At 42.0% G+C, this 13,793-nt stretch overlaps 1 protein-coding gene across 3 annotated transcripts in view; it reads left to right on the forward strand.

Annotated features, from left to right (window-relative positions):
• Nucleotides 1-1,775: 1,775 nt before the first annotated feature.
• FBXO16 (F-box protein 16) overlaps nucleotides 1,776-13,793 on the forward strand; it is a 55,315-nt gene continuing 43,297 nt past the window's right edge. For 2 of the 3 annotated variants that reach the window (XM_079139984.1, XM_079139986.1), the window contains exons 1-3: nucleotides 1,778-2,134; nucleotides 4,581-4,716; nucleotides 13,735-13,770. In XM_079139984.1, coding sequence (XP_078996110.1) covers nucleotides 4,618-4,716; nucleotides 13,735-13,770 — 135 coding nt within the window. In that variant the 5' untranslated portion in view covers nucleotides 1,778-2,134; nucleotides 4,581-4,617. Of the gene's footprint in view, nucleotides 2,135-4,580; nucleotides 4,717-13,734; nucleotides 13,771-13,793 lie in introns of all 3 variants that reach the window. The other variant, XM_079139985.1, reaches the window with a different exon arrangement.

The following is a 13,793-nucleotide window of genomic DNA, read 5'->3' on the forward strand; positions in this document are numbered from 1 at the left end:
GCATAGGTCACATCACAGCTCACATTGGAAGGTGGGAATGATGTAGAAATGAACACCAATGTAGTACCAACATGACTAAACCTCAGAAATTCATATATAAGTCATGATGCCTTAAAAAAAAAAAAAAAAAAAAACACTAGTGTTCATACAAGGTAAAGATAGACATAATAATGAACAAGAAGGCTACACATCCATGACAGTGAATTTCATGGTCATGACTGTCGCTAGGCAGGCAGGGAGGAGAATGAGGCCTGGAAATAAACAAAAGGACTTCTGCATCTGTTAAACACACAAAGCAAAAGTTAGCATTTTAAAAAAAATCTCCATGGAGAGACGAGGTGTTTCTTATGAAAATCTATAAGGTTTTGTTTTGTTTTTAATGATTGAGTTGTTCTGTGTAAAGGCAATGTTGAAGAATCACAGACATTGAGCTGTGTGTGTGTGAACACAGTAGAAATGGTGTGACTCACTCCCCTTTGGGGACAATAGTCAGACAGATGAGCTGCAGGAAGAAGGAGGCCCAGAAGGTGCTGTTGAGAGGAGAGACAAAAGGAACCTTTTGTCAGGGATAAAAATATTCAAATCTAACTGGGATAAAGTGAGATGCGCTCTATGTCCCATCTCGATTTCCTTCCATGTTGTAATAGAAAGTCCTTAATTAACACACTGGAACTTCATATAGAGGCTCTGCACTCTTGACATTGTTAAAACTGGTCTCCTTCCGGAGGAACAAGTTTTGAAGCCATAAATGTTAACTGGTAATGCATGGTAATTTAGTATTACATCTACATACCAGGAGCCCCCTCACACCCACAAAGGCTTTGTTTATTCATTTACATACAACCTGCTCATGTGGAAACCTCTAGGCTGGAATTCAGACAACCTAGGTTCCAATTTCAGTTTGGCCGCTTGCTGATCCTTTGATAACTTGGGTTAAGCAACCACTTGCATGAGCTCCACTTACCTTTTTCTGCTATTTAAATCAGAGACATACACATATTGCCTATTTAAAAACTGTGAAACAATACAAACATAAGGTTTGTACATTCCCTGAAGTACATTATTTTAGGAAACAAAGATAGCCAGAAAAATTGTTTGTTATTTTTGTTTGTGTTTGGGGCCAGGGAGATTAATGCTGCCCATAACTGTTTTGCACAGGCCAAAGAAGCTTGCTTCTAAAGTTTTAAACTTCATGGTATTCTACAGCTCACAGCTGTTGAGATTGTGAGCCATCAGTTATTCACACACTGTATTTTCCCGGTTTCTTTATTAGATTTTTATTTTTTATTATTATTATTATTTTACCCTTGTAGTCTCACTCTGGTCCTTGTTACAAGGTGGGTATTCAATAAATTAAATAATTGAATTAAACCGGATATTAAGAGTTCCAAATTTAGAGTTATTAAGGCATGCCATCTGCTGGTTCCCTGGTGTATCTGTCACTCAGTCTGAATTTATAATCCAATAAATATAAATTCCTGATAGCGCATTTGTGGGTTTGTGTGTTGGACAATTTCCCCACGTCCTTCCATTTCCTGGGGCAGGTGCTATGTTTCCATTGAACCAGACGCGAATTCGTCTTCCTCCAACCCTGTTTTACCTATTGGCCACTCTTAAAACCTGGCAAAGTGGAGTTTGCATTTCGGAACTCCGGAGTGACCAGAATACTACAACTGGGCATGCTCAGAGGGTGAGGGCTTTGAGGAACACCGCAGCACGCCTTGAGCGAAGGGTTCAATGCAGCTTGTCTCCGGATCGCGTGCATTTCCATCCCAGCATTTTATCTGGATGTTGCTGTCGCTCCATCTGCTTGGCGCCCACACTTTAATTTTATCTCTGTGCCCAATTTTGGAGCCAGCTCTCCGGGATGTCCCGGCCAATCAAGAGACCACACATTGTTGCCTAAGAGACCCCGGATGCCAGTGACAGGATTTATAGATGGTGATTGGACTGAGGGAAGCTGGGAGGGGTGGGGGCTGGAAGGAGTCAAAGAAAAAGCTGACCTAGTGCAACTATGGCAACCCCAGCGCTAGAGGCTTGAAGAGGGAGCCGAGCTGAAGGAGGTGAGAGCAGCGGGCAGTGATGGGAAAGATGGAGGCTGTCTTGGAGAGCCCTTGAGCCTCCCACAGGCCTGGTCAGTGCTCCTTACATTTCCTCTCGCATTACAGCTGTAGTTCGAGTGCCAGGTGCTTCATACTTGTGAAATTAACTACTAATAATTAGGTGCTGGTGGAGCACTAGCTCTTGGCAGCGTATTAGGGTTCTTGCTTTGTTTTTAACTCGTTGAGCACAAGGTGAATCCAGATTCCCTATTTCCTGACAGCCTCCTGAGAATATTTGAGATTCCTTTGCCTAATGATGTTACAGTGTAGGTGGATGAATTGTGTGTTAGCAGAGAAACTTAATCCTATTCTTCTCCATAAACTCCAAATACAAATCTGGGAATCCTGAGTATTACCCCAGAACCCAGTTCACAATGTTCCAAGTTCCGCTGTAATTTATTTCCACTAGTTTTAATCCTCAAACCACTCACTGTCGTATTCATTCTTTCCATTGATTTAACAAATATTTGTTGAGTATCTGTTATGTACGGCTGTGGTTAGGATTCAGGTGAGCAGTGGCAGAGAATCACATAAGTCAAGAAGCACCAGGGTTTTGCCATGTTCTCAGGATGGTTAGGTATTCAGCGAGTCTGGACAGAGTGCTTGAAAGGAAAAAGGGATGAGGCTGAAAATCTAAGTTGAGGTACAAAGTGGATCCAGACTTTTGTATATCCCTATTGGTGAGCCCATGAAGGTTTTTGAATTGAGAAGTGACATGATGAACTGATATTTAAAGCATACTTCTGTAACAGTAGATCTTGAGCTCCATTAAGGCAGAAACTGTTATGGTTGTAAGCCTGGTACAGACCTCCTAAGTCCTTAGTGAAACTGTCGAATAATGGCCATGGTGTGCAAATGGCTGAGGAGATCAGATTGGAAGTGTGTGGCCGCTGGGCACCCACCTTGGCTGTTGATCACGGGACTGGAACCATACGCAGGCAATGAGGCCCTAGGCCCTCTTTCTGCATTATCCCAAGAAACATTAAAGATAAATTCCCATTATAAAGAGATCACGAAAACAGCCACAGCAAGACTTCTCTGAGGAAGGAGGAGTGGCAACTTCCTCTGACTTCCTGATAGCAGAGTAATTGTTTTTGCATATGTTATGTAAAAGCTTCTGTCTTTTTAATAGTAGCCAGTGATCTATACTGTGAAATGGATGCCTGCAAATATGCACACTGACCGTGTTCTGGAATGGCAGGAAAAGGGAAAAATTGGAAAAGTATATAATGAAAGATGAGGCAGGAACATTCCCCCACCACCACCCCAGGATGTCGTCTCCACGGGGCTCTTCCTCTGGCCAGACTCGCCTCCGAGAAACACACTTGCCTCAAGCTACTTTGAAGAAGTATCCTGGTCCAGGTGATTTCCAGCTTCCAAAAGAACCAGGAGAAAGAAAACAACCAGTGCAGACCCTTGGGGCATCACTGAGAAAAGCTGCTTTGTCCTAATTTAGAACTGGTGTCCAGAATAAGTCAGATTGTTTCCCACAGAAACTGGGATTAGAGGGAGTTTCTCAGTTTAGAGCTGGGGTTTTTAACCCGGGATAAGCAGAAGTTTACGTTCATGGGTATCTTTCTAAGGAGAGGATTCCTAGCTCTCGTCACATTCTCAAAGAGCTTTATGACTCTCAAAGAATTCAAAATAACTGCTTTAAAAAGAAGAAAGGTAGAACATAAATAACCATAGCAAAAAGAGTATGTAATTTTTAGCTGGGCAGACCTAGACTCAGTGGCCATGCTTTTACCTATAATTTTCCTGCTCACATGTATTTTTATTGCTGACTGATGATTAATAATACCGTAATGGAGTAACTTCATATGCCTTTTGTAGCTTAGCTGAAAACATAGTGACTCAGATAATGAGCCAGTAGGGGCTGAGAAGAACCCTAGAGAACCCTCCTCTGAGGACATGCACACACACAAAAGAGGCAAACAGACAGTGGACAACTGAAACCCCAAATAAACTCAAGTCTGTCTCCTAAAATGTATATGCATCTGTTCCCAAAATTTGTATGCTTCAGACTGGAACTCTTGTGACTTGTATGTCAGAAAGTTAAGAGAAAGGAGGAGAGTTACTATCACAGGGACAAGAATGAAGTGTTTTCTTTTGCACTCTGATTCTAAATTTAAATAGCTCTTTTTCTGGCCAATAAGGAGTCTTCATCTCCCCCCTCCCCCCACCCTGTGATCCAATGAAAGCAGACTTAGGCTGACCTGGGTATGAAACCCAGCCGCAGCACTTGCTGTCGGTGTCACCTTGGGCAGGGTGTGTGACTTCACCTGTGAAATGAGCTAAAACCTACCACTTTACCAACTCATGAACTTGCCCTTAGCATACGTGTGAAGTGCTTCACACATAAGACGCTCCCAGCGAGTGTGCTTCCTATCCATTACTCTGCCAACATACCAAAAAATTATATGGCCCTAGTATTTTTAGTATTCTGAGGGTTATATGTTTCATTTTTTTTCCTGACAGGTGTAGGCTTCCTTTTGGAAGAATAGCCAGTTACTGCATGATGGCATTTGCACCTCCAAAGAACATAGAAGTTCCCAAAATGCAGACCAAGATGAGTACCTGGACACCCCTCAACCATCAGCTTTTGAATGACCAGGTAAGTGGCCAGAGTAACTTCATCAGTTGAATCCAAAAAATGGAAAAAAATGGTAGTAAAACTTTGGTTACCATAATATAAACAGGGGCTGGGCACAATGGTTCACACCTGTAATCCTGTAATCCCAGCTATTCAGGAGGAGGATCACAAGTTCAAGGCCAGCCTCAGCAACTTGGCAAGACCCTGTCTCAAAATGAAAAATACGAAGTGCTGGGGATGTAGCTCAGTGGTAAAGTGCCCTTAGGTTCAACCCCAGCACCAATATTTATTTATTTATTTTTTTGTGGTGCTGGGGATTGAACCCAAGGCCTTGTGCTTGCAAGGCAAGCACTCTACCAACTGAGCTGTATCCCCAGCCTCCCAGCACCAATATATATAATTCATATAGATCATGTATTGTATAGAATATATATTTATAGGTATATATGTATAATACGGATACATGTAAATGTATTTACATGTATGTATTATATATATTAGATATATGTATACAATATATATGTATAAATAGGAATTATTTAGGATTGTGTGATAGATGAAGTAAAGACAAAACAAACGATTTACTTTAAAAAATTTATTGAAGGCTGGGGCTGTAGCTCAGTGGTAGAGCACTTGCCTAGCACGTGTGAGGCACTGGGTTTGAGCCTTAGCACTGCATAAAAATAAACAAATAAAATTAAGGCATTCTGTCCTACAACTACAAAAACACTTTTTTAATTTATTGGAGCTTTGCTATGTGGGCAGAGCTGGCATAGAGTGCCTTGCTTAAGAAGGCAATGGCTTTGATTCTTTCTTTCTTGCAAGGTCACTCCTGCCCTCTCTCGTCTCAGTTGTCTTTTGACTTCCATCACTGGTCTTCCTCTAGAACTACCAGAACAGGGCAGTGGGGGTGATCTTCAAGGAGTTCCCCAAAACAGGTTCACATGAAATGTACCAAATGCATAAAATGAATACATTTCAATCTATTGCTCATAATATTTCCAGTTCTCCTAAGAAGGTTATTTCCCACATACATTCTGTGAAGTAAAATGCACCAAACCCAGCATTGTAGCTGGTGGCTGGGGTGGGAGATTGGCCAGCCTCTGGGGATTTCCATTCCTGCTTTAGTGAGGACCAAAAGTTACCAGTACATCTGTGAGCTCTTATTAGCAATCACTATTCATAAGGACCACATGAGACAGTAGAATGAATTGGATATAACTTTCCTATGTTCATATATGAATACATGACCATGAAGCTCCACATCATATATAACCACAAGAATGGGGATCCTAATTAGAATAAGTTACACTTCATATATATATATATATATATATATATATATATATATAAAATACATCAAAATACTCTCTACTGTCATGTATATCTAAAAAGAAAAAAATTAAAATAAAAGGTAATAGGGAGAATATTAGAGAAGAGAGGAGGGGATTAGGGAATGGGGGTGGATAAAGGAGAGTAATAGGGGGCTGGATATGATCAAAGTATGTTACATGCTATAAGATATGCCACAAGAAAACCCATTGTTCTGTATAATTAAAATGCACTAATAAAAATGAAAAATAAATAAGGACCACATTTAGTTGGCAGTAAAATACAATCAACTTATAAAACAGACCTCATTGTCTTGCTGTAACATACAGTTCTCCTGAATACCACATTATACCAAGTTATTCAGGTCAGAAATCTTCCTTCTCCCTATAGGGTCTGGGAGTTGATTTCCCCCCAATTTATAAGCTGAGAAATTAGCCTCTTACTTATGAAGCAGAAGACATTGCTGTTTCACAGTAGAAGATATAGGTTCCGGGGCCAGAGACAGAGAATTGTGCCCACATGCTCAGGATGAGCAGGCTGGCTCTTTTGGTCAGCCTTGTCCCACAGAGGTGATGCAGAGGGCCTGGATACATATCAAGAATGCAATGGGGAGTGTGGCAACTGAGGAACACAGTGAGCAGGGAATCCACTGCTTCGCGGTAAGCAGTAAGCAAGCCGGCTCATCCCAGGGTTGCCTTCCTGCTGTCCAGCCTGGGTGGTGCATGTGCTCAGGGCCTGGTATTCTCGGCATGGCAAGACACTCAGGAGCACGAGAGGAGTATCTCCCAACATGCCCTTGCCTCCACCTGCCTCCACATCCAATTTGTCTTCAAGTCCCACACTTCCCAGTCAGGCCCTTTTCTCTATCCACCTGTGCACCTCCAGCTCCACATTCTCAGAGTGAATGCTGGCCATACTGCAGTAATCCCCTAGCTGGTTTCACTACCTCTGTTCCTACCTACCTATCCTCTATTGGGGTCCCAGGATGACCTTCTTAGAATACCAATCATATTACGTGAAACTGAAAATGGGCCCCCCTCAGAAGGGCGGATTCCTCAGCCCTAACACATCAGGCTGAAGCTCTCCTCCTGTGTGTCTCCAGTGCCTGGGAGGGGGCCTGAGCACAACAGATGGAGCCTTCCTGGTCCCTTTCATTGACTGTCCTCTTCTGGTCCTGTCCTCTTCTTCCTTAGCCCAGCGTCAGCCCTTTGCCTCTCTAACCCTAACAGATGTGCTAATTCCTCCAGCAAAGCCGCCTCTGACACGAAACACCAGCAATTTCTAAGAGACAGACGAGCTGGAGCAGGGATGGGAATAGTGAGAAGTAAAACGCAGAGAACCTGAAAAGGAAAAGGATAAGGAAATGGCGGGGGTGGGGGGCAGATAAGAAAAGGAGGGAGCCAGGAGAACCGGAAGGAAAGGCAGAGATAGAAAGATCGATCCAGCTTTTATCTATAGCCATGATAAAGAATGTTGAAAATGTTCAAGAATGTTCAAAATCTTTTTCTTTCAGTGCAACAATTTTTTACTGAGCACCTGTTTGTAACGCTCTTAGTGCTCCGACAGTTTATATAACAGCTTATCTGCTTTTCCCCCAAAACTTAAGTGTTTAATTTTGAAATCTGTTTTCCCATAGAATTGTGAAGGTTTTACTCACGTGTGAAAAAGTGACTCGAATTGAAATACAAATTTATTGGATGCCCTGATTTCCAGAAATTTTCCTTGAAAAATCAAGAGTCTTGATCAATTTAGCGGCCACGGAGAAGAAATTGATTTCATAGCCAAAAAATACCTGAGTGGGGCTGAGGTGTTGCTCAGTGGTAGAGTGTTTGCCTAGCACGTGTGAGGCACTGGGTTCAGTCCTAAGCACCACAAACAAAAACAAATAAAGGTATTGTGTCAATCTACAACTAAAAAAAAAAAAAAAAAAAAAACCTGAGTGCTGTTTTGCAGGTTGGGTAACTAAAGATATGATTTTTTTGGTTTGTTTTGTGTTTTTCTGGTGGCTCTAGGGATTGAATCCAGGGCCTAAAGCCTGCTAGGCAAGCGTGCTTCTACCACTGAACTACACTCCCACCCCAAAAAGCAGTTCCTGAGATGAGTGTGTAAAGATCCCCTGCAGGAAAGGAGAAGGGAGGGAGAGAAGGATGTGGGTTTGGGGCAGAGGAAGAAGGTAGTCCAGAATGCACTCTCCACAAGGCCTCCACTGACCCATGGTATACCCCGAAGCTGCCTGGTCACCAAGAGTGATCTTACAATGCAGCAAGGGGGTCAGCCCTTCACTCTTCCACGCTTCCATGCCAGCAGCTCTCTGCTCTCAAGAAGGTCTGACCTGGGCTGGGAGCTCTCTCAAGCTCATGGCTGTCAATCAGCAACCTCCCACCATGTGTGGGAGTAAATCCTTCAGTCCCGGGTAGAATCACTACATCACAGCAAGTCTTATATTGTCTTATCTTGGTTTTTTAATGGTTTTTGTCACATTTACTGATAATTTCTAGAGAAAATATTTATTTTATTGTCCAGAACTCCCATATTCAAAAAAGTCATATTCTGGTTTAATTAGGTTCTAGTGTTGAGTAAAATTATTCTTTTAAAAATTGTTGTACAAGCCAGGCGCTGTGGCCCATGCCTGTAATACCAGCGGCTCGGGAGGCTGAGGCAGGAGGATCGAGAATTCAAAGCCAGCCTCAGCAAAGACAAGGCACTAAGCAACTCAGTGAGACCCTGCCTCTAAAAATAAACACACACACACACGCACACACACACGCACAAACACACAAAATAGGGCTGGGGATGTGGTTTAGTGGTCGAGTGCCCCTGAGTTCAATACCTGGTACCAAAAAAAAAAAAGAAAAAGAAAAAGAAAAATTTGTTGTACATGCTGAATACAGTAGCACATGCCTGTAAATTCCAGAAACTCAGGAAACTGAGGCAGGAGGATCACAAGTTTGAGGCCAGCCTCTTCAACTTAGCAAGACCCTCACCACTTAGCAAGACCTTGCCTCAAAATAAAAATAAAAAGTGCTGGGGATATAAACTGACTGGTAAAGCGCCCCTGGGTTCAGTCCCAGACCAAAACCAAACTTTGCATGTGTGTACACACACACATGTACATCAAAGTACATAGACACACACATAGAATTGTATATGATTATACCAAACTATTAATACTGCTTTCCCCCCAAAGTTAGAAGGGGTTCATGGCTAGAGGGAGTCTGTTAAAAGAGACAGATTTCACTTTTTTTCTTTTTTGGGGATGGACAGGGATACCTGGGCTTGAACTCAGAGGCACTTGACCACTGAGCCACACCCCCAGCCCTATTTTGTAATTTTATTTAGAGACACGTCTCGCTGAGTTGCTTAGTGCCTTGCTTTTGCTGAGGCTGGCTATGAACTCTCAATTCTCCTGCCTCAGCCTCTGGAGCTGCTGGGATTACAGGCATATGTCACCATACCAGGCTTCATTTTTTTTTTACTTTTATGGTGCACTAATGTTTCAAATTTTAATTTTAAAATGAATATAAATAAAAACAAAGAAAGATCAGTAGCTCTAGGAATTGAAAATGTGGTTCCACAATCAGCTGTCCCAATAATTTCCTGCATGCCTTGAGTGAGTCACTACCATTCCTGAGCTTTATCCTCCTTTGTAAAATGAATGGGTTAGGTCAGGTGACCTCCAAGGTCCCCTTTCATATCTAACATTCTGACTGTGTAAAAGGAATTAAAAATAGATGCTCAAGGACACAGTGGCCAGAAGGCAGCCACACAATCATTTCAAGGGGTTTCCCTACACTTCAAAACCGGGCATTACCACTAAGAGGAATGCAACCGTGAGGTCCAACTTAGTTTTTGTTCGAGTTTTGACTTCTATTCTGTGGTATAATGTGAAGTACATAACTATCTCAGACTGAAATAAGAGCCACAGGATTTTAACTTCATAGCTGGCTTAAGCAAAGAGACTGAATTCAAATTTAGATGCCTTAAAAAAAAAAGCATCAGATAGGCAGATGCAGTGGATTACAAAGTAATGCAAGCTTCGAGAACTTTAAGTGGAGTATTTTTCTAAAAATTATTTTATTATTTTACGTGGTGCTGAGCATCGAAACCCAGGACTCACACATGCCAGACAAGCGCTCTACCACTAAGCCACAATCCCAGCCCGGAGGAATGTTTTAAAGTTTGGACCTTTTCGCGTCATTAAAAATGATCTTTACTACTGACAAAAAAGTAACTGTGGACAGAGACAAATGGGATGATTTGACTGACCCCAGCAATCATTTCACTCTGTACACCTTAAACCTTAAATACACACAATTGAAAGAAAGAAAAGCAAGTGATCCGCATTTCTTTTTTTTTTTAAATCTACATTTCTTTTAGAGACGATTCACACGTGTAGTACAATACATGTTAAAATGATGTTCTGAGAAAAAGCACCTATGTTGCCTTCAGTCAGCCATAATTTAGGAACCCTAAAATATCTCCCTCCTACGCTGTAATGATGTCACATGGTGAAATATGTAATTGCAGTGTCAACAGACTAAAATAACAACCGTGGGATTTTTTGACTTAACAGCAGGCTCCGGGTAAACTGTGATATAAACAGACTGCAGCATTCTGCAAGGAAGGAAGATCCGTTTAATATTTCCATTTTGCATAGACATTTTGTCTTCCGGCTCTTTAAAATGAAGAACCTGATTACGAATCTTTGGAATCAGGATTTGCTCCAAACCAGGGAACCCAAGATTATAAGCCCAACCAAGGACCTGACAGTGAAACAGTTAGCTCCAAATCATATTCCTTGTCAAAGTTAGCCTTGGAACCCGATTTGAGGTCTCCCACCTTCCAGTCTGGTGGTTCTCCTTTACCCCTTGGCTCCCATCAGTTTCCACTTGGGCACAGATGCCTGAATGGCTGGGTTTGCCTGGACCCTGCTTATGCTTTAGCAGCATAATACTTCCGCTCCCACCTCATTCCCTTCCTGCTGCATTTAAAAAAAAATTTTTTTTTTAGTTGTAGATGGACACAATACCTTTGTTAATTTATTTTTATGTGGTGCTGAGGATGGAGCCCAGTGCCTCATGTGTGCTAGACAAGCCCTCTGCCACTGAGCCATGACTCCCAACAACCCCTAATGCAATTTTTTTTTTTTTTTTTTTTTTTTTTTTTTTTTTTTTTTGGTGGTGCTGGGGATTGAACCCAGGGCCTTTTTCATGCTAGCAAGCACTCTACCAACTGAGCTATATCTCCAGCCCCCTGAAGCATTTTTGTAAGCTATCCTGCCCCTTCAAGTGAGTGTCCTCTGGTTCCCATGAGTCACACCATCAGTGGACACTATGATGGTGTGTCCCAACCTCCTTTTCAATATTCAGTTGTAACTCAGGACATAGGCTTCTTCCCATTGTCAGACACAAGTTCATCAGGAATTAGGGCTGGAAGTCAGGGTGGGGAAGACCCAAGTTCTAATGAGGGACCAAGTGTAAAGGGGAGTTGAACAGAGAGTTTAGAACCAGTGTTTTTTTTTTTTTTTTTTTTTTTTTTGTTTTTTTCTTCAATTTTTAGTCGTCAGTGGACCTTTATTTTATTTATTATTTATGTGCAGTGCTGAGAATTGAACCCAGTGCCTCACACATGCTAGGCAAGTGCTCTACCACTGAGCCACAACCCCAGCCCCAGAACCAGTGATTTTTAAAACATCTATAAATGTACCCTCTTTGACATTTAGCTTGTCCTCTCTAAAATAAGGAAATTAGGGCTGGGGATGTAGCTCAGTTGGTAGAGTGCTTGCCTCGCAAGCACAAGGCCCTGGATTCAATCCCCAGCACTGCAAAAATAAATAAATAAATGAGTAAAATAAAATAAAATAAGGAAATTGAACAAAAAAAAAAAAAAAAAACAAACAAACCTGTAGGATTTCTTTTAGCTCTGACATGCCATGACTTCTGAGGCTCCAGTTGGCTAGTAGAGGGCCTGCCATGGAACCTGCACCTACTGGCTGGGTGGAGCATGCAGGAGAAAGGGGTACTGGCGAGTTGGAGGAGGTGAAACTAACAGACCACAGAGAGAAAGTTCAAGTGCTCAGAAGCCCAGCCCAGCATGCACTGTGAGACTAGCTGCTGGGGGAGGGAGCTCTTTGGCATCCAGATGCCGACCACACTGGTGGCTTGGTTTGGGTGACAGGTGACTAATCTGGAAGAGTTCAGTTGTACTGCAATCCAGATTTTTAACATCTCCTGTGTTCCACAACTTCTCTTCTGTTTTTATCTAGAAATTCTGAATTTGTCTATTGCCATTATTTGAGGGTCCTAGTAGCCCCCAGTGGCAGTTGCTTGTAGGGAGGGATAGACTTTTTCTTCTTCTCTAAGCAGCAGTTATTTTAGTTCCTGTTTTGTATGCCCCTGGCAACCAGAGTTTGAGAGTCTGAAAAAGAAAGGAAAGCATTATGGAGTCATAAAACCAGCTCCTCGTCCTCCTCCATTAAAAGGGAAGAAATAGGTCTGAGCTGCCTCTCCAAGCAGGGACATTCTTACAGTGCTGGAATTTAGGTGCCAAAGAGAAGGGAAAACATCCATCCCGATTCTGAAAGCTGACAGAGGGTGTCTGTGTTGGAGCAGGAGAGACATTCACATATGTTCATTACTGTCTCTCTCTTCTCCCCTCAAACCCCTCCTCTGCCAGACATACCCACAGTAGTCTTCCCTTCCTCACTTGCTCAGATCCACATATGCACCAATGCTCAGAACAACACCTAGACGCCAACATATAAATACAGTCACACTGTACTGCCACATCCATAAGGATAGTCAACCTCACAACCACATGCATTCAGTTAACAAACATGGCTGCTTGTCACACGCCAGGGACAGCACTCCACGCTGGAGACAGCAACGTGGAGAAGCCTTGGGTTCCATCCAACACAGTATGCAAAGATAATCCTCTAAACTGAACGCTCAGCCACAAGCCCAGAGGTACACATAAATTACTAACCCTACAAACATATTAAGTACAGGGACCCTCCCTTTTTTTTTAGTTGTATATGGGCACAACACCTTTATTTATTTTTATGTGGTGCTGAGGATGGAACCCAGTGCCTCACACATGCTAGGCAAGCACTCTACAACTGAACTACAGCCCCAGACCAGGGACACCCATTTATATGTGTAAACACTGAAATATAAAATCAGAGTTGGGGCCGGGGTTGTGGCTCAGTGGTAGAGCGCTTGCCTCACATGCCTGAGGCCATGGGTCTGATCCTCAGCACCACATATAAATGAAGGTATTGTGTCCACCGACAACTAAAAAATATATATATTAAAAAAAATCAGAGCTGCTCATTCATAAATTTTATAAATTCTCATACCATTCATGTTCAAACATTTTGGAGGGGAAGCACCATTCTTCCAGTTTTTTTCTTTGCTAGTCTTTTCATCTCCTTTCAAATACTAAAATTGATTTTATAATTCCATTTTTTCTTTTTTTCTTTTAAAGAACAACCATTTCTTTTTATGAATTATTTCACATGGAGAAACTGAAAAGAGAAAGAGACGTTGCCTATGTTAAAAATAAGTAAAGTACCCTTCCGGGAATGAAACCTGACTCTTCATACTGAGTTAACACAGTGAATACTTATTTAGTGATCCTTTAATGATGCTGTTCTTGTATTTGGAACCCTGATATATGAGTTACCCAATTCTCCTTTACTTATTGCAGGTATTTGAAGAAAGAAGAGCTCTGCTTGGAAAATGGGTAAGCATTTAAAATATGGCTAT

The sequence above is a fragment of the Sciurus vulgaris genome (assembly GCF_902686455.1).
Source record: "Sciurus vulgaris genome assembly, chromosome: 5".
NCBI lineage: Eukaryota > Metazoa > Chordata > Mammalia > Rodentia > Sciuridae > Sciurus > Sciurus vulgaris.